Here is a 26,290-nt window from a genome sequence, read left to right on the forward strand (position 1 = left end):
AAGCAAAAAAAAAAAAGAAAAAAGGAGAGAGAAATGGTTTGGAGTACTTAATAATAAGGGTAAAATAGATATAAAATGGTAAATTATGTCTTGTTTTTTCAAATTATATAGCTTACAAGTAAAACTGGACATATATTTTTAGTATAATGGACAAATAAAAATGGACGGAGGGAGTGTATTATAAAAATTTATGCTATTGTATAATTGTTAAATTCAATTTAAATCACTTTACTAGTTAAATTGTGATGGAAATTTCGTAAGCACTGCTTAGAAAAAACATGAAATTTATGATTTATTTTTGAGAACTTGCAGCTTATCTAATTCAACATTTACTTTTGAGGTGTATTTACCTATTGAAGAGTTTTTCTATTATTTTTTTATTATTTTGATTGGGGTAATTCCCTTATTGAAGATGTTATTTTAGTTGTGCAAATTCATTTTTTAATATATATAAGAGATGCAAGTCCCTCGGTGAAAATGTCGATTTTACTTTTGTTGTTAATGGGTGTGATTCCTTATTTAAGATGCTAATTATGTTCATTTCTTGATTTTTGAGATGTAATTTCATATTTGCAAATAAAAAAAAGCCTATTAAATTGACCCGAATAAACTAAAAAGAGATGGATCCGACCCAAATACACGTTCCTAACAAGATGTAGATTGAAGAAAATTGTGGCACCTGCCACCTTCAAATCCTAGATCCGCCTTTGAAGGGAGGCATTCAAGAATTTAAGGAAGATTGGAGCGATATTAGGAATATTCCAAGATGGGAAGATCACTGCATTTATGAAGATCAACTACTAGAATATTCAAGGACCAAATATAAAAGAGAAGACACCGCAACACTCAAAGGCACGCAGGCACTTATACTTTCGTCTCAACCTTCTCAAGTTCTTTGCTCTACCTTTCATAAGTATTTTATTTTTTAGTAATTTACTATGTACTCAAAAAGGAGAGAAGAGAAAAAATATTGTTGGTGAGGTTTTGTATTGAGAGGTTGTGTCATTGTTCGTTTCTTTAGTAAGCGAGTGAAAATCAAAGAGTCGTTGTTGGTGAGCGAGTGAAAACCAACCTTGTATAAGCGTTTTGAGTGTTAGAACCTTACAACCATTGTACAAAGAACAACTTACAAAGAGCTTAAAGAGATAACCTCTTTGCAACCCAAGAGGACTGAATTAGGATACCATATTGGTTCTGAACCAGTATAAAAATCTTGGTGTTATTTATTATATTGCTCTCATATTATATTCTGCACCCATACTATTTATTGTGGTTTATACTTATGTAAATCGAAGGACTAACAAATTTGTGCCGGCTGTCTCGCCATTAGTCGACTGGCACCAAACAGTAGTCGACTAGATTTTTAACTGGCGTACAATTCACAACCCCCCCTCCCGCCTCTTGTACTTTAATATAGGGTGTGTTTGGTATGAAGAAAAATATTTTTCATGAAAAATGTTTTTTTGGAAAACAAGTGTTTTTCTCTCTCTTAAATTGTAGTGCTTGCCAAGTAAACAAAAATATAATATCCCAAGAGAATTTATATCTAATTTAGCAAAATACTATGCGGTGGGATGGGGTGGTAGTGCGAGGTGGGATGGTCAAGGAGTGGGAGTTGAGGGCGTTGGGTGAATATGAAGAGACTAGGGGTGTACATAGACTGGGTTGGTTCGAATTTTTTAAATATCAAACCAAACCAATTGCGTCGGGTTTTTAAATTTATAAACCAAACCAAACCAAACCAATAAAATTCGGGTTTTTCAACCTCAGATTTTCTCGGGTTATTCGGGTTTCTCGGGTTTTTCGGGTTTTTTTCCGAAAAAGTCTTCATACAAAACATATAACTTTTACTTCAAATATTTCTTTAGTCCTAGTAAGATACAACTATATAATTAAGGTGTTTCTTAAGAAAATAACACAAAAGATGAGATGAGTGATGACATTGTATTAAAATATTCAACAAAAAAGATAATAAAATCAGTTAAAATAAATATTGCAAATTAATAAGCCATAAAGAAAATGACCATAATCTAAAAGTACTAAGTCATGCTAAAATAAGTACGGCTAATAAGTATTAATTACATGACCAAAAAAAAAAAAAGTTATGTATTTTCACTCTCTAAACCAATTATGCAAAACTAAAGAATAGATATCCAACATTATTGTCATTATTAGTGGTAGAATTGAATTTCTTTTGTTAGCATTAGTGTTGAGTTGGTTTCGGTTTGGACTTTATTTGGGTTACTAACATCCATGGGATATAAAACTTATTGACATTCAAATTCTAAGTTTAAGCTTGAGATATAATAGATAAAAGACAAAAAAACTACAAAAAAATTTAAGATATATTTATAAATTACATTACAAATAAAGATTTTTATATATAAAATATTTTTAAAAATGAATACATGTAGTGTCGGGTTGGTTTGGTTCGGTTTGACTTTTTTTAGCTAAAACCAAACCAAACCAATTATGATCGGTTTTTTTTTTCCAACACCAAATCAAATCAAACCAAACAACTAGTCGGGTTTTTCTCTCAGTTTGATTCGGTTTATCGGTTTGGTGCGGTTTGTCGGTTTACTTTGTATACCCCTATAGGAGACAATGAACTTAGGGGTCGTTTGGTACGAAGGATAAACATAAATAGTCCTGAGATAAGAATTTAGCAATTCCTTATCCCTTGTTTGGTTAGTAATCATCGGATAAGTTATCCCAGGAGTAAAAATAGTGCTGGGATAACTTATACCTACCATAGGGTGGAATAGGTTATCCCAGGATAAGGGAGAAACCTCTTCTTTTTAGAAATTATCCAATGTATAATACTTTTAGTCCAACATACGAAACAGTCAATAAAAAATAACTCCAGAATAACTAATCCCAGCATAACTTATCCCAGCGTAATTTGTTTTTGAACCAAACGACCCCTTAGAATGTCCCTTATGAAAACCTGTTTTCCTATTTCCGTTAGGAAAAAGAACATGTTTTTCTAAAAAAAATGTATTTTAAAATATTTTAATCAACCAAATATGAATAAAATAAAAAGCATTCTCTAAAAAAATATTTTCTTCCGTACCAAAACGCACTGTAAACGTTTCATAATGAGAAGTACCCTTTCACCCTTTCAACTCTCTAAAGACAGTGACAATTAGACTAATGATCAAAGAGGCGTGAGGAACCCAAACTTGTTTTCTGGACCATTTATTAGTTTGCTCTCTTTTCTTGTTTGACTGTTATTCTATCCCTTTTTCCAAAAGGAGTTTTATAAACTACTGCTTTAAGAAAGGAAGTGTCGTGAGTGGTGGAATTGTCAAGGAAAGAACACCTTGGAAGCCAAGTTTTTACCCCACATGCTGTAAAGAATGAATATCCATTGTTTTTAAATTATTCTTTTAGCATAACTTTGATCTTCTTCTTGCCATAGATTCCCTAGGCATCGGAACCTAAAAAGAAAACAAAAGTATACCTTTAACTATGTGTGGCATTTTTTGATCTTGTTATTTAGGCACGGTTGAACTAGTGACTCATCAATATTGTTCAGCAAGAGGAGCAAATAACTTAAAAGGCGTTTGGTCAATTCGTTTTGTATTTTATTTTTTTGTTGCTATGTCGACCAATTTGCCCTGTCAGCAAAAAGAAGGCCTTATATCAACTTGGTTATGTGAATTACATAGAGATCTGATAATGACGAATATTAGAGACAATTAGTGTAAGAGTACCAACTAAATTGTTAATGCCAGTGTGTTTGAGAAGAAAATAATTATCACATTGGTCCCTACACCATATATGATATATGTAGGCAAGAGATACCAAGTTTAAGGTGCTAATAGCATACACCTTTACAAATGTTTTGAAGTGCGTGAGAAAGCGACTAAAAAGAAAGTTAAGTTAAGAGAGAAAAGTGAATGAGACATAATTGGATCTTTCCTTAGCAATATATAAAATTTCTTGGAGTAGAAAATTAGCCTTACTTTGTAACATTTTTCTGATGATAAAATATAAATGAATTCATACTAATCAACTATTCAAATACCTTTTTTTTTTTTTTTTTCAATTTCAATTTGAAATACTCATTTTTACGGCTTTACTGGCCTCACCCTTAAACCGTTCCCGCAGCCAAAATAATTAAATTATGTTTAACTAATGGAACTCATAATTGTGAAAATTTTGGAAGCAACTCAAGTGTTTGGATCATGCATGGAACTCATGTTGAACCAGATAAATATTTATATAATGTTGTATATCTACGTAAAGCCCCCTTTTAATTACATATATGGCCAGACATTTTTTTGTGCGGAGTATCCTTCAAATGCAACGGTCTTTAATTTTTGGCCCTCAAATTGTTGGCCTTTAATTTTATGGCCTTTGCCTAAAACTCCTAGGTTCCAGGTTCGAATACCCGCTCAGTCAAAAATTTTAAAAAAATTTCACCAGGTTGAACGTGGATTCGCAAGGTAGAATTCTGCTTAAAGGTAAAATTCTGCCTTAAGACAGAGTTTTGCTAAGGCATAGTTTGCTTGCAAACTCTACCTTATGACATAGTTTGCAGGCAAACTCTATCCCATCAGGCATAGTTTGCAGGCATACTCTAACCCATTAGACATAATTTGCCTGCAAATTCTGCCTTAAGAGAGAGTTTTTCAGGCGAAGAAATCTCTATCTAGCGATTTTTTTTTTTAATTGTCACCTGAGCAGGGGTTTGAATCCGAAATCTCGAGGCCAAAAGTTAATGGCCAAAATTTAGAGAGCACCCCAAAATAAGGCCATTATTGTGAATTGCCCTAGTAAGAGAAAGGCCGAAAGTGGCCCAAACCGAGACCTAATAATAAGGAGTAGCATAAAAGAACAGGTCTCTCGCGCCACACCAATCGACACCTATAACTTTGAGAGAGACACATATACACAAGTACAAACCCCTCTCTCTCTCTCTCTCTTGTTTCTCTCTCCTCCACCAAAATTAGCGGTTGTCGATAGACACACAGTATGTAGATACAACAATACCTATACATACAGTATAGGTTTTTATATTTTGTACATAACAACTGTGCCACCACAACACTCTGGTAATATATGTTAAAAAACCTTTATCTTTCTTTCTTGGCATTCTTAGATTCCTTTTATCATCACCCCCCCTCTCTTATCTCACATTATTTTCCATCTAATCCTAAATTTGTGTAATACAACCGTAAGTAAATAGCTGGGTATTTGCTCTTTCTATTGATTAATTATCGGAATGTGGGGTTAGATTGGAATAATTAGGTGAATTTTGGTTTGATCGATTGTAATAATTTGGTGAATTTCACAAGAAACTCTGTGAAATCTTTGGGTGCTTTTTTTTTAGTTGCATTCGAGAATTGAGGGTTTTCTTGTTGAATTAGGGCAACTGCCTTTTTTTTTTTTACCCAATATTTTTTGGGTATTGGGTTAATATGACCGTGAATCGAGAAGAAACATTTTTAGCTGGACCCAAGTTTGATAATAGGCTTTTGGATAAAGAATGCATAAATGAGAAGCTTGATTGTTTTGGTGATTTTTGGGGTTTGAATTGTGAAATTGACAACTTCCATGATCGCGAATCGGGAAAAACTGAGATGGTTTGTGATGATATTAGTGATTTTTGGGGGTTGAATTGTGAAAAGGGAAACCTTCAGGACCACAATGATGAAAACAGAAATATGGGTGTTGATGATATTGTTGATTTGTTGCCTCGGGATCCTTTTGATATGGATATTAGTACTAAAGTTACGGCCTTCACGGGTTGGTTAGAGGATTTTAATAATGATTTTGGGTTAAATAATCTTGGTTTCCGTACGGATGATGCTCAATTGTTCGCGGAACTTAATATTGTTCTAAATGGGGCCATGAGAATTCACCAGGATGTTGGTGAAAACTCGTATGTTTCTGAGATTGATATAGGAGAGGGATTGCACGATTCGTTTGGTTGTATGGATGTTGAGATGGAGGATATTATAAGCTCCAGTTATTGGGTTTTTAGAGATGCAGCTCATGAAGATCAATCGGGCATGAATGATCATTGTGGTGCTCCTTCGGATGCGCTGTATTTGGCCCTTAATTATTTAGGCTTAAGGGACCTTCTTTCTGTTGAAAGAGTATGCAAAGGTTTACGAGATGTGGTGCGTAGTGATCCACTTCTGTGGAGAAATATTCACGTTGATCATCCATTGAGTGGTAAGATCACAGATGATATTCTTGTAAAGTTGACGGACAGGGCTCAAGGCCATCTTCAATCTCTGAGTCTTGTGCACTGCGCAAGGATCACTGATAATGGTTTGAATTGTGTGTTCGAAAGGAATCCTAACCTGAAAAAGGTCAGCTATTATTCTCTTTTGCTGCTTACCTAACTATATTTGTTACTTTAGGTCATTGTAGTTTCTTATAAGATGTTATGTGTTACTGAAAGTAGAATTACCATGGTTTGTAGAGTCTGATAATGAATGTATGGCTATTATTTGTTGTATTTTCACCTTATTTGCTACATGTAGCAACTTCTCAAGCTGTCAGTTTTGTTGTTCAAAAAATGTTATTGATCAGACTTGGCTAACTGTGATAGTATGTCAATTGTCATAGTACCTAACCTTTTCTGAAAAAGGTGGATGTTAGGATCCTTGCTGTTGAATTCCTTTGTTTCTTCCCTTTTGGGTGCTCATGTTACTCTACTATCTGGCGTCTATCACATCTGATGACGCCTTTACAATGCACTTATGTACTTGTTCATATTTTTGAAGAAGTAATCTAATTCTTGATTCAAATATGTATTGCTAAAATTATCAAGTGAAAAAAGTTATAGAGGTGTTGAAAGCACTGGAGATTTTGTGTTGAAAAGCAGGACAATTGGTGTAGTGGAAAGACCTATCTAGCCTTATATTACTGAAATGAGACAATTCTGACTTTTAGACAGACCAATAGACTTATTCTTGGAGGTAGGGCTATATTCATAATTTATAGATATAAATTGTCCACAGAAGTTTGATGGGTGAAGAATTTTGACGGAAATACTGAGACATCATCTCTATGCTGCCATTGCCCTTGGATTTACCTTTTCAGGAAGTTCATCAGAGTCTCTGAATATCTAGTATATTCTTCATTTCCTAGTTCTTCTAATAATGTTTCATATTCTTATTATATTTTCTGATGTCATGTGTTTACTTTTCTCAATGCAGCTTAGTGTCCCAGGATGTGGGAGACTCACAGCTGATGGTATTCTCCGTAACTTAAAGATCTTAAAGTCTGCAGGAAAACCCAGACTTAAGTACCTTGGGATTGATGGATTATTTGGTATGACACACCAACACTTCGAAGAGTTCAAGGTCTTGTTAGGTGTCGATAGCAGCAAGTTGCCATCTAATCGTAAACCACGGTTTTTCCAAGGCGACCAGTTATCTGTGTCTTCTGATGATGATCACGCTATTGATATTGAAATATGCCCGAAATGCCAGCAGCTTAGAGTAGTCTATGATTGCCCCTCAGAAAGTTGCCAAAAGAAGAAATCTACCGCTCAGTTGTGCAGAGCTTGTACTATCTGCATTAAACGTTGTATCAACTGTGGGCGCTGCTTAAATAATTGTGAATATGAGGAATTATTCAGTTTCGACTTGCTTTGTTTAGATTGCTGTAGGCAAGTTTTGGATCGCCAAGAGAGACAGGAGAGGGTTACTGTTCCACTGGAAAATCCTGTTCCTCATAAGCAGACAAACTGCCATTTCTTCCTCTGTGGCTAGAGCATGCAGTAGGCTATGCTTCTCGTGCCTTTAAGCATCAAATCAAATGGAGCTCTTGATTATTCTATAGTTACTGGTTGTAGTGCCATTGGAAGGAAAAAGATGGCAGATGTGAAGCTATCTCCTACCAGGCAGGCTTTTTACAGTAGTGAAATTCTGAAGTAAGTAAAATGCGGGCAGGGTGGAGCTCCGCAGAGGGTTCGACTCCTTACACAACTCGCATTATAGTGGTACCGAGTGTTGAGATTGAGAGAACGGTGGAATTATATGTGTGTGTAACACAACTATCCCCACTAGGTGATTGAGAGGAGGAAGTTCAATGAATGGCGAATAACTACATTTTAAGTCTGAAATAGCCGTTGAACTAGGCCATCGATCACCAAGTAGATCCGCTGGTCCAGGAAGTAAACCACGCTTCTTGGTGAAGCTAAGGAAGAAATTTGTCATCAGTGTTGAGGTGATGCGAGGTGGTGTGCACTTGCTTCCAGTTCCAGTTTATTATATATCATTATTGTAAAAATGAAGTATCTGCTGTCGCTAGAACCACCCGTAATGCATTCCTCATCTTCAAAGCCTTCAAGAGAAGGTGAGGAGAGTACTGGCTTTTCTAGAAGGCCAAATATGATCATTGAGCGGTCTCTCATGCTTGAAATCAGATCCACAAGTGCCAATACCAAAGCTAGGCACAGTTCTCGCTTGACCTATTATCTTCCCACATAACCTGCAACTAAACGCCTCCGCTTCATGCTTCATTTGCAGTGGGTTTGAAGTGTTCCGAAGTCGTTCAATGGCTTTGATAGTTGATGCTTGATATTGTTCTTAGAGCCTGGCGCACAGCTGCGGGGAAGCCTTAGCTTTGTTGCTGGTTGTGTTCCTCTAAGTGATCATCTGTATCTGTAAGCGTAGTTTATTTAGTTCTCGCTTTATCCCAAACCATATTACAGAAAAATTCTTGCTTAAAACTTAAAAAGAAGTGTGCTGTAGCTGATGTTGTGCATGTATTTCTCAAAGCCTTAGTAGCATATGCTTATGTAATCAGCTCACAGTTTATGAAACAGTTGATCTGAGGTTTTGGGTACTAAATAATACTATAGTATATTACTATTCCAAGTCAGTGATTCTTCTTGCTTGCATTTTTCAGTTTTAAGAATGAAATGTCCAATGGATCACATTAGATTAATGCTGGTTATTCTTTGTCGTAAGATCGATATTCTAAAGGAATTTAATTACTAAATAGAATTGCTGCCTAAACCTATCCAGAAAGAAGAGAAAAAAGGATATAAAGCTACCATCTTCAACAGTTTACGTTCGTGTGGCGCAGAAATATGATACTAATGATCATTGGTGGTTGAATACTTGATTATTAGATGGATATATACCAGAATAGGTTAAGATAATAGTATCAGACAGAATATATAACGTAAATATGGTTAACTACTAGTAGTACTTGAATATACAACAGTAGAATACAAAGATTTCACCCGTTTTACTATGATCCTATCCTTTTTTCGTGGATTAAGTTATTTGCACAGGCATTGTAAAGATTTTCTTACCCTATCAAGGAATTTTAACTTGTGATTTATTACCAATTAATGCTCATCACTGTTTTACTATTTTTACTAGATAACTAATTAATGCTTATAAAAAAGTTCACTTACAATTAACGTGACATGATTGTGTAAATATATTTACACCGATGCTAAGAAATTAAACTCATAAAAAGTATAGATTTATCACGGAGATTTGTTAAACCCGACCAAGTAGAAACAATGTCTTTATGTGTTTTCCGAAAGAAAAAAAAAAAAAAAAAAAGAAGCAGAATTTACTGGACTATGTTTAGCCATTGAGTTATTATCTACAACTCTGCTGATAAGGCAGAATCTATTTTATTGAACTATGTTTGGTCATTGATATTTAGACCACATCAATAAAAATCAAGAAGAGTTGCTTCAGATTGAGGCTAATAGCTGTCACCCGCAAATGCTGTGGGCTTTTGATTTGGGCCCATTAAGAAAAGAAAGAACAAACAAGATAGGAAAATTTACCTGTCATAGCTACCTCTAAGATTTATTTATGAACAATAACTACCTTATTTTTTATTTAATTTTTGTAGCTTTATTTTTTCAAAATTACATTTCATAACTGGTCCAGTAACTTTTGAAATACATGTACCTTTCTATTCTCCCTTACTACACATTTAAGATTTATCATCTTCTTCAAACCCTAAAAAAAATTCTCTCTCCTCTCTCCCCTTCCCCTCACGTACGCCTCTCTCCCTCCCTTTCTCTATCTCCAACCTCTCTTCTCCTTCCCCTCACGTACCCCTCCCTCCTTTCTCTATCTACACTACCCACGCCGCTGTCAACACCACCACCACTATTACTACCATCTCCATCTCCAAACTCGAAAAAAAGCTTAAGCTTCTAGTTCTTCAGATCTGAACTCCGACGCAGATAGTATATCAGATTTATACAATAAAATTGCTGAATCTTAGAAGTATTTTAATTGTGGAAAAAGAGGAAGCAGTGGGTTTCATCGGAGCCGCCACCACCATCATCACTATTACTATCATCTCATCACCAAACTCGAAAAAAATCCTTAAGGTTCTAGCTCTTCAGATCTGAACTCCATATACTTCATGTATTAATGGTTTTTGGTAGTGATTCAGTATTGTTTTTGGAGTGAAGGAGGATAGTGGTGGATCGAAGAAAGGCGGCGGAGGAAGGAGGAGGTTTTTTCCAATTTGTTGTGGTGGTTCGGTAGGTTTTTTGGAGTGAAGCAGAATGGATCGGAAGAAAGGCGGTGGAGGAAGGAGGAGGGTTTTTCCAATTATTGTGGTGGTTCGGTAGAGTTTGTGGTTGTGGTGTTTCAGTATATTTTGCTATATTTCAATGTACTGTTTTAGTATATTTCAGTGTACTGTTTCAGTATATTTCGCTATATTTCAATGTATTTCTAATTTACGACACACTTTCTGATACATTTCATTGTATTCCATTGTATATACGCATACTACAATTTTATATTTCTTAAACAATCAACCATATTTCATTGTATTCGAGTGTATATTTTTCTGTATTTGGAAGTACTTTTAAAAGTTTGGAATGGAGCAATTTGGAGAGAGAAACGTGGGTTGTTATGGAACTTCAGCCGTTGCGTGATACATGGTTGATTTAATTTGACTTACCATTTAAAATGAAAGAAGATAATATGTTCCATAAATACAGCCTATGTTTACTCTGCCAAATTTTGTATTTTCGTGTATTTCAAAAACACGAAATACAACCGAATATAACAAAAACCAGCAAAAAACTTTTGAATAGAGTGATTTTTGATAGAGAGACGTTAGCTTTAATGGAACCTCATGAGGTTTGCATGAATCATGGAACCATTAATACAAATTACCATATAATTTGAAAAAGATTTTTATTGCCATAAATATAGCTTTTTTTATTCAACAGTCACGCTGTATTGCATGAATCATGGAACCATTAATACAAATTACCATATAATTTGAAAAAGATTTTTATTGCCATAAATATAGCCTTTTTTTATTCAACAGTCACGCTGTATTTCACTGTATTTCAAAAACGCGAGATACAACTGACATACAGCCAAAAGCAGCTACGAATTGTAAATCTTCAACTTATAGCTATAGCTTGTTAGAAGCTGTTAAAAGGTAGTTATTTGTGTAAGTTTTACAACAAGATATCCGAGGGATGCCAACACATGCATCTCTTGGTGTCATATGCCATCTTTTTCCGTGGATTGGCCTTCTTTTGGCGTGGTCTTTAATTTTTGTCCTTCACCTAATACTTCGAGATTCTGGGTTCGAACTCCAGCTCAGTTTAAAAAAAAAAAGAATTTCACAAGGCGGAGGTTTAGATTCGCAAGGCAGAATTTTGTCTTCAAAACTCTGCCTTAAGACAGTTTTGCCTCAAGGTAAAATTCACCTCCCGATTGGACTACCAATGTCGAGCCCTGTGTTCCTATTTATGTGGCCAGTCGTGACTTTGAGCTCTGAGTTCCTCTGAAATTCATAAGATGCAGTGCTTGATATGTCACGACCCAGCCCCGTGGGCCGCGACTGGTGCCCTACTTGGACACCCAAACAGACATACAAACTAAATCATCATTTTTAAACAGAGTTGAGAACGAATATTATCTTGCGCGATTGCGCGTACAAAACATTATATCAGAATCAGAAGAGGCGGCGGAATATACATCGCCGAACATATGCACATATATCAAAAAGCCGGCAAGGCTATCAAATATGTCAAAAGCCGACAAGGCTGTCAAATGGCACAACGGCCCAAAACGCATATACAAATGCACGCCGACAAGGCTGCCACAAACATATACAAAATGCACGCCGACGAGGCTGCCATAACGAATAGAGTCATGCAAACACATCCGTACAGAAGTAGGCACACACACCCACAAATACGTCTACAGACCTCTAAACAGACAAACCGAATCATATGGCGGGACAGGGCCCCGCCGTGCCCCTGAACAAATACATATATACATGGCGAACGAATATATACCAAAATGTGTGCTCTGAAATGAGAAGAGCACTCCAAACAGCAGAATAGGGTGTCCTAAATGGGTAGATCACCAAACTGTGCGTCTGTACCTGCGGGCATGAAACGCAGCCCCCGAAGAAAGGGGGTCAGTACGAAATATGTACTAAGTATGCAAAGCAGAATATACAGAAAGCAAATCTGAGACATAAACGAAATGGAAGTACCAAACATAAGTGCAAGTCCAACATATCAAAATTTGCTTACTTTCAAAAATATGTAAGTAATGCATAGGGTACAGAAGAATATGGTCGCCCACCCGTCGATGGCGCCATAACACAGCATAACACCAGAAAGTTTCAAATCTCCGTATCACCGTCACATATCACATCACAACATAACGCCATACACAGCATAACACCAAATATAGGTGGAACCCGACCCTCTTTTGCGAGTAGCTCGGTGAACCATAAACACAGCATAACTCCGGAGTATATCAAAATGCGCACGACAACAGAACCGGCCCGGGACTCGGCGAAAGGAATAACAGAATGCACGAGTAGAGTCGTGAGTAGTCATATGCATAAAATCATTATCATAAATTCAAACATAAGTAAAATGATCATATTTGAAATCGGAATAATAATCATACCAAATTCTTTCAAAGATTCTCTGAATTACATAAAGGAAAGTCGCGGGACCCACGGACGGGTATTTACCCAAGTCGGGCCCGCCTATGAAAAACATACGTATCATACATAATGCAAACTTTTATAAAAATATTGGAGTAATCCGAGCATTTATGTGAAATGTATGGCATTCAGAAATTTCGAAGTTCTTTAAAGTGAAACCTTTTTGCGCAAAGTTTGGAAAGCGATTATTTCAAATACATAAAGGTTCATATTTCATCAAATCATACATAAGAGTGCCAAGGAACATATATAGATCATATCATGCTCGGATTTCGGATTTGGAATTTCCTTAAGGCTCTAATCTAGCCTATGTAAAACTAAGACATGCCAAAAAGAAGGGAGGTTGCTTTACATACCTCGTACGCACTCCAAGATGGCCAATATAAAGTAAATTCCAATCTACGCCTCGGGCTCCCCAAGGTCTACAAATATGCCAACGAATATCCAATATTAAACATAGGCACTTAAGCCATTTATTCCAACTAACATTAAATTCTACAGAAAATTCGGCAGCATTTCCCCTATAAATAGGCCATCCCGAGAATTTAACTCGCTCAAAATCAACAACAACAACCACAATAACCAACCTAGCAACATCGATAATCAATTCGAAAGGCAAAATAATAATAGTAGCTCTCTTTTACACCATTCGACAACTTTCCAATTATTCAATTCAATGGCTTACTTTCAAGCCACAATATCGTTCGTACATTCGATTATTAACCCAAACCCATACTAACAACATTCAAGAACATTCTAAAAAATTCACATAATTTTTCCAACAATCCACAATTTCTCCAAATTTTTGGCCGAAAACAGCCCCTACCCGTGAGCAGCCCACTGGGCACACTTCCGACTTTCAATTCATGTTTTGTATCACAATTCACAATATAACGATACCATTTTCATAAAATATACAAATTACATCAACGCACAATAACCCTCAAATCAGCCCGTACAATCTCAACATCAATCTTAAGTCATTAAATGCTCAATTCCAAACTAAAATTCGTAACGACGACACGAAAGCGCTTAAGCGATAATAATGCGATATTCGGCATAATCTATGACTCACATTCATTCACACTACACATATTCATATGTTAATGGTTCTCATATATAAGGATTGCATTAAATGCACAAAGTTCTCCAAATCAGTCCGCAACGCTTACTATATCAATTCGGGACATTTAACTCTCATTTCCAACATACAAATCATCACAACAACCATTACGACGCTAAGCGATATTAATTCATTCTTTGCTACCATTTGGAGGCTATATACACGGCTACACTACACATATACATGTATCGATGATTTTTATTCTCTTCTCCACTCTACGACAATCAATATGCTACAAGCAATTAATTCGTCAACCCAATACCACACCACACACATATACTTCACACGGTCAACACACCCAACACAAGACCCAACTTCAACATTCCATATTTCATGATTTTTATCCATTTTAGCATACTACAATATGCATACAACATTTATAACTCCAAAAACAAGATTAGAACTCACCTTTATTCTTCAATCCACCAATAGGCTAGGGTTTGTAAATGGGAAAAATGAGTGGTTGAATGACCCAAACAATACTTCCACGCTACTTAGGGACCTCCAAATAGTGGGTTTATACCAAAGAAATAATTTTAGAGAGGCAAAAATGGGACTTGATTTTTCTTGGTTGTGGCCGAGAACCATGGGGGAGTGGAGGCTCTCCAAGTCTTGTTATTTTTCTCTAAGTGTAGAAGTGGGAAATGAGAAAGATGACTTAGTCTTTTTTTTTTTTTTTTTGTATCCACAAATATCTCCCTTTGTTTATGGCCCACACATGTGTTGGACCAATTAAAATTGGCCACACAATGTGTGGGACCATTTCAAGTCCACACGGCCACCATGGCTTTTGGTGCAAGACTTTTAAATTCCAATTTTATGAATTGTGGTCCCAATTTTTCCTAAGTGTCCAATGCCATCAATTTCATATTCAACTTATGTCTCAAAATAAAATCAAATGGTCAAAAGTCCCGACGTCAAATCCCGGAATAGTCTTGGCCCTTAATTGTCATAGTTAATCCGGGTTGTCCCAATGTATAAAAATACGGTACGTAACATCCTCCCCCCCTTAGGAACATTTGTCCTCGAATGTTGGATTAATGCTACTAATCTTACTCAAATTCGGGGGAGTTTCTTTTATAGCCATCATATACAAATCGATCACAAATCAACATAATCAAACAAAGAATTTGGATTACCTGAAGGTGCCGAAAATAGGTGAGGATTTTTTTTTTTCATCATCTGCTCCTCAGCCTTCCAGGTTAATTCCTCGCGGTTATTATTATTCCGCCACAGTACTTTAACAGAAGCCACATCTTTATTCCGCAACTTTCTTACCTGACGATCCAATATGGCTATAGGTTGCTCTTCATAAAATAGCTCCTCGGTGACCTGTATATCGTTTGTAGGAAAAATTCTGGAAGGGTCACCAATATATTTACGAAGCATAGGAACATGGGATACCGGGTGTACCGCTCCCAAATCAGCTGGCAAATCCAATTCATAGGCCACCTTGCCTATTTTGCGAACAATCTGATAAGGCCCAATATATCTCGGACTGAGCTTTCCTTTCTTGCCAAATCTCATAACGCCTTTCATAGGTGACTCTTTCAGAAATACCCAATTGCTAATCTGGAACTCTAACGGTCGACGTCGTTTATCAGCATAAGATTTCTGTCGACTCGGGGCCGCTAATAGTCGCTCTCGAATCAGTTTCACTTTATCGACTGCTTGCTGGATCACATCTGGACCAATTAACTGAATCTCACTCACGTCAAACCAACCAATCGGAGATCTGCTTTTCCTGCCATACAAAGCCTCATATGGTGCCATCTGAATACTGGAGTGATAACGATTTTTATTATAAACAAATTCACTTAGCGACAATGATCACCCCAACAACCTCTAAAATCAATAACACAGGCCCATAGCATATCTTCCGGTATCTGAATAGCACACTCGGCCTGTCCGTCGGACTGAGGATGAAATATTGTGTTATGACCCATCTGAGTCTCCAGTCCTTCCTGGGACGATCTTCAGAAGTTAGCCGTAAACTGAGCACCTCAGTCGGTTATAATAGATATAGGAATCCCGTGAAGTCTTATTATCTCATTAATATACACTCTGTCATAACCTTCAGCCGAACAAGTAGTCCTGCCTGGAAGAAAATGGGCTGATTTCATTAATCTATCAACAATACTCCGAATAGAATCGTATCCGCGTTGAGTGCGCGGTAAGCCTATAATGAAGTTCATGCGAATCGTTCCTCGTTCCCAAACTGAAGTTTCTAATTCCTGAAGCAACCTGTCCGGCCCTTGATACTCGATCTTGACTTACTGACAATTTGGGCATTGGCCAGCGAACTCTGCAGTGTCCCTTTTTCATACCATCCCATCAGCATAAATATTTTAGATCATGATACATTTTTGTGGATTCAGAATGAACAGAATGTCGAACATTAAGTGCTTCGCCCATAATTGATCATCACAGCCCTGCAACGTCAGGTACACATAATCTGCCTCCGTATAATAATATCCTTTTCAGATGAAATTTCAAACTAAGTCTTTTCTTTATCAAAGGTCGTATCTTTGTACTGTACAAGTATAGGATCCTCAAACTGATGTTGTTTTACCTCTTCTATAATCGACGATTCAGCAACTTCTCGAACAAAATCCCAATATCTCCAGAATCGACCAAACGGACTCTAAGGCTAGCTAACTGATAAATTTCCACGAACCAATTCTTTCTCATCAAACTGTACATCAGTCAAACTACCCATGGACTTACGGCTAAGTGCATTAGCTACCACATTGGCTTTTACGGGATGATATAGAATATCGACATCATAATCTTTCAATAATTCAAGCCATTTATGCCGCAGATTTAGCTCCCTTTTGCTTAAAAATGTACTGGGGCTCTTATGGTCTGTATAAATACCAGCGTAGACCCCATGTAAGTAATGCCGCCACATTCTCAAAACATGAATCGCCGCGGATAATTCCAAATTATGTATGGGATAATTTCCTTCGTGCGATTTGAACTGCCGGGGAGCTTAGGCCATAACTTGACTGTGCTGCACTAATTCATAATCTATCCCAATACCAAAAGCACCATAATAAGTAACATACCCGGCTGGCCCTTCGGGAAGAGCTAGACTGGAGTTGAAATTAATTTTTCCTCCGGTACTGGAAACTACATTCACACGTACCGGTTCACTGAAATTTCACGGCCTTCTGAGTTAACTTCGTTAATAGTGCCGTAATAGAAGCAAAGTCCTTCACCACTTTTCTGTAATACCTGGCTAATCCCCAAAAACCGCGTATTTCGGTCTATGTCGAAGACCTAGGCCAACTTTTGATCGCTTCAATCTTCTTTGTGTCAATTGTTTCTATTTCTACTTATTTTACTTCACTTTCCTCCGCTCCCCCTCTTTTGGGGTTGTGCTTATACCGTATCCTTGTTTTTCCTTTATAATCTATAACTTGATTACCTTCGTACGAGATATTAACAAAATTACGAAGTGATGAAATTCTCATTCATAAAGTACAAATCTTATCTAATAGCTGGCACTCGAATAATTTAATTAATATATCAATTTATCCTTTAATAATCATATCCTTCCTTCATACCCGTTCCTTATCCGTCGTTCTATTTTCTCGATAGTCAAATTACTTAATATTCGCATGATTCATCATTTCATGCCATAGGTTTTTTTTTTCTTTTGCTCTGCATTATTACATTCCAGTTCGTTTTTCGCAGGTAATTTCGTGCTTTGCCCGTCGACTCTTTTAGAAGCTCTGCTTAATTACGTTTCTTACGGTTCACTTTTGCTAACACTTTGATCTCTTTACCTTCCACTCAATTATTCTCTTTTCCTTCCAAAATATCGTCGTATTAGCATCTTCCAATCTCAACCCATAGCAAAACCAATATCTGTTTATCTTGTAACATCTGTATCATACCTTTCACTTTGTCTCATAAATTCTATTCTGTTAATGTCTCCCATATATTATAACGCTGACTATTAAGGTTCACTAAGCGATCGACATAGTCATAAATGGGGAGTCCTATACATACATACATATATATATATATATATATATATATATATATCACTAGCATTTCTTTTACAAAGCGTCTTCAATCATCTGTTCAAACTCATTCTAATTTTGGAGCTGCGTTGCTCTTTCTCCCTTTTTCACTAATCTAATCCGTCTCAGCCCACGCGACCTTTATAAAGTTTCTAATCACTCCACATACTCTAATTTCCTTTTTGGTTACTCCAAATTTCCTATTTGTCTCTTATGTCCATATTTGCAAAAATTTTTGTACATTTCCCAGGGGGTCACCCATCCCAGAATTGCTCTGGCCCTGGCACGCTTAACCTTACAACTTTAATGCATTTAGACACGTTAAGGCCGGTATAATTGCATCAATTTCCCTGCACGACTTTTATCACGTAATTTAAGGCAAATCGGGGTCTTAACAACTTTCAAAACGTTCTCGTAGCGGGTCCCACCCCGATCTAGAGAGAATTCTTTTACTTTTCTGACTATATAGTCACCGTGTCGCCTCCTGTAAATCCTCAATATTTTTCTCCTCATGCATATACATATATAATTTTAAACAGCCCACAAATTTAAGTTTTTATTCCACAAATTCCATCTCCAATTAGTCGATGAAGGCTGATAAAATATTACTGTAAGGCATTCTCCAACCACCAGCAAAAGAACACTAAAATCCGACGAACATCGCGAAATCCGTTGGTACTTAATTCACATAATTACCTCCATATTTATACATATGTATATATATATATTTTTTTTTTTTGAGTCGTAAGTGAATCATTCAATTCCCAACTGCCTGTTATACATTTAGTATTCTTCAAATGAATCGAAACTTAATCGTTGGACATTTTTGCCTTTCACATAAGCTTTTCTGAAGCAACATGTGGTTGGAACATATTCTGATTCATTTAGATAAATTACGAATTTGCTACTCATATATGCTTTCTCGGAATAAAATTTCCCAATCAAGGATAATGCTTCTTACGAATGCCATGGAGGGTACCTCTTAACTTTAATCCAACATAACAGATTCACCCTATCGGTATCGACTTTCAAAACATGTTAAGAACTTATATCTCATTTTCTCTCTTTATATTTCTGGCAAAATTTGGGCAGAGGTTCCTCTGTATTTCTTACTATCCCAAAACCTGTACACAGGAAATACCGACCATGCCTCACAGGGCCAACACATATACGTATTTATATATCATATCGTAGCCACACAGGGCTAACAATTGCAAACAAATGTACACAGATGTCGAGACTTACCTCACGTGCCCAACTCAAACGGCACCAGTGACATCTTCCTGTTTATTTTTCTTTTCAATCTTCAACTTTATATTTCCGTCATACTTCAAATAGCTTCCCCGACATACATCTTTCATACCATTTCTTACCTGTGTACGGTATAGCTTCCAATATCATCGGTCACTTTCTTACGTCGATACCGTCCTCAGCTGAAATTAAAGGTCAGCAGAAAAAGATTCATTTCCTACGGCTGGCTCTATCGCACGATCTAAGATTCAAAGAAAGGAAACATCCTAAATGCCCTGTAGCCTCCTGTTTATCGATGTAGTGCACAACACACTGATAAACAAGACTCTACTAGGCACGGCCTGTAGACATCCCAAGGACAAACCGCTCTGATACCACTTCTGTCACGAACCAGCCCCGTGGGCCGCGACTGGTGCCCTACTTGGACACCCAAACAGACATACAAACTAAATCATCATTTTTAAACAGAGTTGAGAACGAATATTATCTTGCGCGATTGCGCGTACAAAACATTATATCAGAATCAGAAGAGGCGGCGGAATATACATCGCCGAACATATGCACATATATCAAAAAGCCGGCAAGGCTATCAAATATGTCAAAAGCCGACAAGGCTGTCAAATGGCACAACGGCCCAAAACGCATATACAAATGCACGCCGACAAGGCTGCCACAAACATATACAAAATGCACGCCGACGAGGCTGCCATAACGAATAGAGTCATGCAAACACATCCGTACAGAAGTAGGCACACACACCCACAAATACGTCTACAGACCTCTAAACAGACAAACCGAATCATATGGCGGGACAGGGCCCCGCCGTGCCCCTGAACAAATACATATATACATGGCGAACGAATATATACCAAAATGTGTGCTCTGAAATGAGAAGAGCACTCCAAACAGCAGAATAGGGTGTCCTAAATGGGTAGATCACCAAACTGTGCGTCTGTACCTGCGGGCATGAAACGCAGCCCCCGAAGAAAGGGGGTCAGTACGAAATATGTACTAAGTATGCAAAGCAGAATATACAGAAAGCAAATCTGAGACATAAACGAAATGGAAGTACCAAACATAAGTGCAAATCCAACATATCAAAATTTGCTTACTTTCAAAAATATGTAAGTAATGCATAGGGTACAGAAGAATATGGTCGCCCACCCGTCGATGGCGCCATAACACAGCATAACACCAGAAAGTTTCAAATCTCCGTATCACCGTCACATATCACATCACAACATAACGCCATACACAGCATAACACCAAATATAGGTGGAACCCGACCCTCTTTTGCGAGTAGCTCGGTGAACCATAAACACAGCATAACTCCGGAGTATATCAAAATGCGCACGACAACAGAACCGGCCCGGGACTCGGCGAAAGGAATAACAGAATGCACGAGTAGAGTCGTGAGTAGTCATATGCATAAAATCATTATCATAAATTCAAACATAAGTAAAATGATCATATTTGAAATCGGAATAATAATCATACCAAATTCTTTCAAAGATTCTCTGAATTACATAAAGGAAAGTCGCGGGACCCACGGACGGGTATTTACCCAAGTCGGGCCCGCCTATGAAAAACATACGTATCATACATAATGCAAACTTTTATAAAAATATTGGAGTAATCCGAGCATTTATGTGAAATGTATGGCATTCAGAAATTTCGAAGTTCTTTAAAGTGAAACCTTTTTGCGCAAAGTTTGGAAAGCGATTATTTCAAATACATAAAGGTTCATATTTCATCAAATCATACATAAGAGTGCCAAGGAACATATATAGATCATATCATGCTCGGATTTCGGATTTGGAATTTCCTTAAGGCTCTAATCTAGCCTATGTAAAACTAAGACATGCCAAAAAGAAGGGAGGTTGCTTTACATACCTCGTACGCACTCCAAGATGGCCAATATAAAGTAAATTCCAATCTACGCCTCGGGCTCCCCAAGGTCTACAAATATGCCAACGAATATCCAATATTAAACATAGGCACTTAAGCCATTTATTCCAACTAACATTAAATTCTACAGAAAATTCGGCAGCATTTCCCCTATAAATAGGCCATCCCGAGAATTTAACTCGCTCAAAATCAACAACAACAACCACAATAACCAACCTAGCAACATCGATAATCAATTCGAAAGGCAAAATAATAATAGTAGCTCTCTTTTACACCATTCGACAACTTTCCAATTATTCAATTCAATGGCTTACTTTCAAGCCACAATATCGTTCGTACATTCGATTATTAACCCAAACCCATACTAACAACATTCAAGAACATTCTAAAAAATTCACATAATTTTTCCAACAATCCACAATTTCTCCAAATTTTTGGCCGAAAACAGCCCCTACCCGTGAGCAGCCCACTGGGCACACTTCCGACTTTCAATTCATGTTTTGTATCACAATTCACAATATAACGATACCATTTTCATAAAATATACAAATTACATCAACGCACAATAACCCTCAAATCAGCCCGTACAATCTCAACATCAATCTTAAGTCATTAAATGCTCAATTCCAAACTAAAATTCGTAACGACGACACGAAAGCGCTTAAGCGATAATAATGCGATATTCGGCATAATCTATGACTCACATTCATTCACACTACACATATTCATATGTTAATGGTTCTCATATATAAGGATTGCATTAAATGCACAAAGTTCTCCAAATCAGTCCGCAACGCTTACTATATCAATTCGGGACATTTAACTCTCATTTCCAACATACAAATCATCACAACAACCATTACGACGCTAAGCGATATTAATTCATTCTTTGCTACCATTTGGAGGCTATATACACGGCTACACTACACATATACATGTATCGATGATTTTTATTCTCTTCTCCACTCTACGACAATCAATATGCTACAAGCAATTAATTCGTCAACCCAATACCACACCACACACATATACTTCACACGGTCAACACACCCAACACAAGACCCAACTTCAACATTCCATATTTCATGATTTTTATCCATTTTAGCATACTACAATATGCATACAACATTTATAACTCCAAAAACAAGATTAGAACTCACCTTTATTCTTCAATCCACCAATAGGCTAGGGTTTGTAAATGGGAAAAATGAGTGGTTGAATGACCCAAACAATACTTCCACGCTACTTAGGGACCTCCAAATAGTGGGTTTATACCAAAGAAATAATTTTAGAGAGGCAAAAATGGGACTTGATTTTTCTTGGTTGTGGCCGAGAACCATGGGGGAGTGGAGGCTCTCCAAGTCTTGTTATTTTTCTCTAAGTGTAGAAGTGGGAAATGAGAAAGATGACTTAGTCTTTTTTTTTTTTTTTTTTTATCCACAAATATCTCCCTTTGTTTATGGCCCACACATGTGTTGGACCAATTAAAATTGGCCACACAATGTGTGGGACCATTTCAAGTCCACACGGCCACCATGGCTTTTGGTGCAAGACTTTTAAATTCCAATTTTATGAATTGTGGTCCCAATTTTTCCTAAGTGTCCAATGCCATCAATTTCATATTCAACTTATGTCTCAAAATAAAATCAAATGGTCAAAAGTCCCGACGTCAAATCCCGGAATAGTCTTGGCCCTTAATTGTCATAGTTAATCCGGGTTGTCCCAATGTATAAAAATACGGTACGTAACATGATATCTCGTCATGAAGCTACAGATACGAACATTCATGCAACTAAATGATAATGCATCATCTCATTGTTAGCATCTCTTGGTCAGCTGAGTGATTGCGGAATTGAATTCATTCGGCCTTTATCATTTTCTTGATAGATATTACCTTGAAATTCATTCAGAATTTTAAGGCAGAAGCAGAACTTTACCTTCAGGCAAAAGTCTGCCTTAAGGCAACTTGAAGCATGGAAAACTCTACCTAAGGTAGAGTTTAGGTAGAATTTTGCAGCCTTGCGATTTTTTTATTTTTTATTTTTTACTGAGCAGGGGTTTTAATCCGAAATCAAAGTATTTTTAGTGAAGGACAAAAATTAAAGACCACCAATTTGAGGGACAAAAATTAAAGACCACCCCTAGCGAAGGGCAATCCTGCAAATTGCCCGTTATATACTCGAAACAGCAAGATGCCACATCAATAATGTTTTCTTGATGACATTATTGATATACTGAATAACAAAAATAATGATGGGAGTGAATTAGTTCACAATGCATCCATTTTTTTTATTGATTAGATACATCGAAGTCGCAAAACGAATATTATTATGGGTTTGATGAGTAAGAAGATGTTAGCACCAAGAAGATTTTAGCACCTTCATTTGCTCCCCAATTATGTGCAAGTACGAGTATGTATTTATCTATTAAGTCTTAATTATAGTTTAGATTGGATACTTATATTCTTCCGAGCAATTTCTTGAAATCTTGTGGAGATTAGGTGAGTATATTATCCTCATATATATTAGCTAGCCAGTAGTGTTTATGCCACATAACACTACTAGCATATATACCTAATAAGTTTTGGTTAACTGAGGGACATTGTTTAGAAGAAAATTAATTAGTAGAAACAAGATTAACCAATTAACTAGCAAAATAGCCATGACCCTCGCAATAGTGGGCCTGAATTTAGGATGGGTACATTGAAAGTAAATAGTAGTAATTGTTGGGAAGAAGTGTAATTATCATAGGATGCTTTGAAGAAGATGCTTGGACAACTACACTTGAAAGCTATATATAACATTCTTAGCTATGCCAACAGACGATTGATCATTGTATTGCAGTTTTTACCCAATTAGTAATTACTACAGTAATTAAAATGTCTAATCATAGAAAGGTTTCAATATTCACAGATAGCTACTCTGTGGGCTACCGTAACATTAACTTGTCGTTACATTGCATGTGAATAAGGGCAGAAGGGTGCTGCTAAAGGTGTTTAGTCGCATCTACATTGCATCCGCCCACTTGTATAGAAATGTTTTCTCCTTGATACTGTCCTGAATTTTCAATTGATCACCACTATCTTTAATTTACCCTCCATTGAGCATATATCCGGTTTACCGATACCTTTTCTCGATTAAGCATAACGATCAGGGGCGTATGTAGGCTTAAAGGTGGGGTTCAATTGAACCCCTAACTCTCGAAGCGGAACATAAATTTATATGTAAAAATTATTAAAATTGTAATAAATAGTAGATATGAATCCATAACTTTTAAAATACAATGGGTTCAACTAAGAATCTTAAAAGATTGAACCCCTAAAGTTTAAATCCTGGATCCGCCTCCAATAACGATTAGGGATATTTAAAGATCAGGGCTTTCGAGGATATGATCGCTATCAAAACATTCAAATTCATTGCCCGAATCCAAGGATGTCATCATCATCTACAAATTATATATACGAATCGCAACAAGATGATGAAGATTGCCTTTAGTTATTTAAGGAGGATATGTGCTTAAGGCTTGATGCTAAAAAGTAATGACGTCGAGTGGGCAGATTGAGCTGAATTTAGATATGTCAAAATGGATTGAGTTAATAAATGAGCGGGTTGAAATGAGTTAAAAATCGGATCATAACCTAACCCGCTTAATTCTTACAAAGTTTTAAATTCTTTTCTTGTTTTCTTATAGTTTGTTTGAGTACCTAATAAATTCCCCCTTATATGACTATGTATAACATATCAATAAAAAATGTGTCCTTTAAAAGTATTTAAACAACTTTTCATGGGTCAGCCTAGGCTGCATACCAATTCAGTTTTTAAATGGATCGAATTAAGCTGGTCAAAATAGGTTGTGTTAATAAAATAAGCAGGTTATTAACCCTACCAAACCTAAACAGATCAGGCGGATTATAATTTTATGGGTTTATTTTGCCATCTCTCATATATATCAAGAGAGGTGATGCATAGGTGTTAGGTCTATGCCAAATGCCACTTTCACTTGCTCCCCATTTCTGTGGCCAAATCAGAGGCTAGCATATGATGCAAAGACCAACCTACTTTTAGATATCCTCTCTTGAATAATAATTGTCTTTATTTTTGCTTTCCATTTTCTAGCACTTGTGTTGGCGGGCCAATCCTAACTTAATACACTAGTATTTTCTTTGATAGCCACTAAGTTATGCTCCCACCTCTCCTCTCTAATACGCGTATTTCCTCTTAATGAATTAAATAACATACGATACATGCGTTGATAAGGTTCAAAAGAAGGATAAAGTTAATAAATGACTGATATTCGGTTGGTCAGATTTATGAGGGGTGCACACATATTACCCAACTTTTGGTCAGACTAGATGATTTTTCAACCTCCTAAATGTAATGGGCATGCAGCCAGGAACCCTAGCCAGTTTCGAACTGGTTACTTCACTTGGAATGAAGATTTTCAATATATATATTTTGCTTGATTGGTTCGACATTTTTGTTGTCTAAAAGGAATTAAAGTTTCAACATGTTGATGAGTGCACTGGAATAAACTGAGAAATGGTTGATCAACGACATAAAGAAAGGACCGAAATAAAAAAGTAGGTTCAACACGTTAGAAATTTGTCACGCACTTAAAAACTTAATGGTTGTATGTGTTCAAACAATATATGATTAGTCCAAAATAAAAAATAATAGATATGAAAGTGAACATAACAAGCTAAGTAAGAAAATATAAGTTTAATCCTAATAGTGGATAAAAATGTTTAACTTAAAAATCTTAATTGTTTGTTATTATATCTATATTCTATAGCTCTCACATAACCTTTTGGTTGTGGACATGCCTTATGTTCGAATCCCTCTCATCCTTGTCTGTTTTCGACTCTTTTCTCTCTGCCCATGCTATGATGTTGCTTTCTAACTGAACATATCGAAAAGGCAGTGAAATGCAACAGTGGACGGAAAAGGACTTGAAAGAAAGTGAAATTGGAAAAATTAGTATATGCACTGAGCTAAAATTTGGGCAATCACATGCTTTATTGTTGCTT

The 26,290-nt window shown here is 36.6% G+C and overlaps 1 protein-coding gene and 2 long non-coding RNA genes across 3 annotated transcripts; 1 reads left to right on the forward strand and 2 right to left on the reverse strand.

The window, feature by feature from the left end:
- Positions 1-4,857: 4,857 nt before the first annotated feature.
- On the forward strand, positions 4,858-8,850 carry LOC132621352 (F-box protein SKIP14-like). The gene is made up of 2 exons (XM_060335581.1): positions 4,858-6,326; positions 7,179-8,850. The coding sequence occupies exons 1-2, from the start codon at positions 5,427-5,429 to the stop codon at positions 7,734-7,736; spliced, it is 1,458 nt and encodes a 485-aa protein (XP_060191564.1). The 5' UTR covers positions 4,858-5,426; the 3' UTR covers positions 7,737-8,850.
- Positions 8,851-11,897: 3,047 nt separating this feature from the next.
- On the reverse strand, positions 11,898-17,461 carry LOC132623842 (uncharacterized). Its single transcript, XR_009576443.1, has 2 exons — positions 13,308-17,461; positions 11,898-12,372 (listed from the first exon to the last, which is right to left on the reverse strand). It is a non-coding gene; the product is annotated as an uncharacterized LOC132623842 (long non-coding RNA).
- A 2,378-nt stretch (positions 17,462-19,839) lies between these two features.
- On the reverse strand, positions 19,840-23,391 carry LOC132624790 (uncharacterized). Its single transcript, XR_009576539.1, has 2 exons — positions 21,250-23,391; positions 19,840-20,314 (listed from the first exon to the last, which is right to left on the reverse strand). It is a non-coding gene; the product is annotated as an uncharacterized LOC132624790 (long non-coding RNA).
- Positions 23,392-26,290: the final 2,899 nt, after the last annotated feature.

Source organism: Lycium barbarum, chromosome 12, assembly GCF_019175385.1.
Source record: "Lycium barbarum isolate Lr01 chromosome 12, ASM1917538v2, whole genome shotgun sequence".
NCBI lineage: Eukaryota > Viridiplantae > Streptophyta > Magnoliopsida > Solanales > Solanaceae > Lycium > Lycium barbarum.

Excerpts from the sequence above, each read along its gene's own strand:
- LOC132621352 (XM_060335581.1), top strand. The coding sequence starts at position 5,427 with ATGACCGTGAATCGAGAAGAAACATTTTTAGCTGGACCCAAGTTTGAT. Across the intron at positions 6,327-7,178 it reads GGAATCCTAACCTGAAAAAG|CTTAGTGTCCCAGGATGTGG; the intron begins GTCAGCTATTAT and ends TTCTCAATGCAG.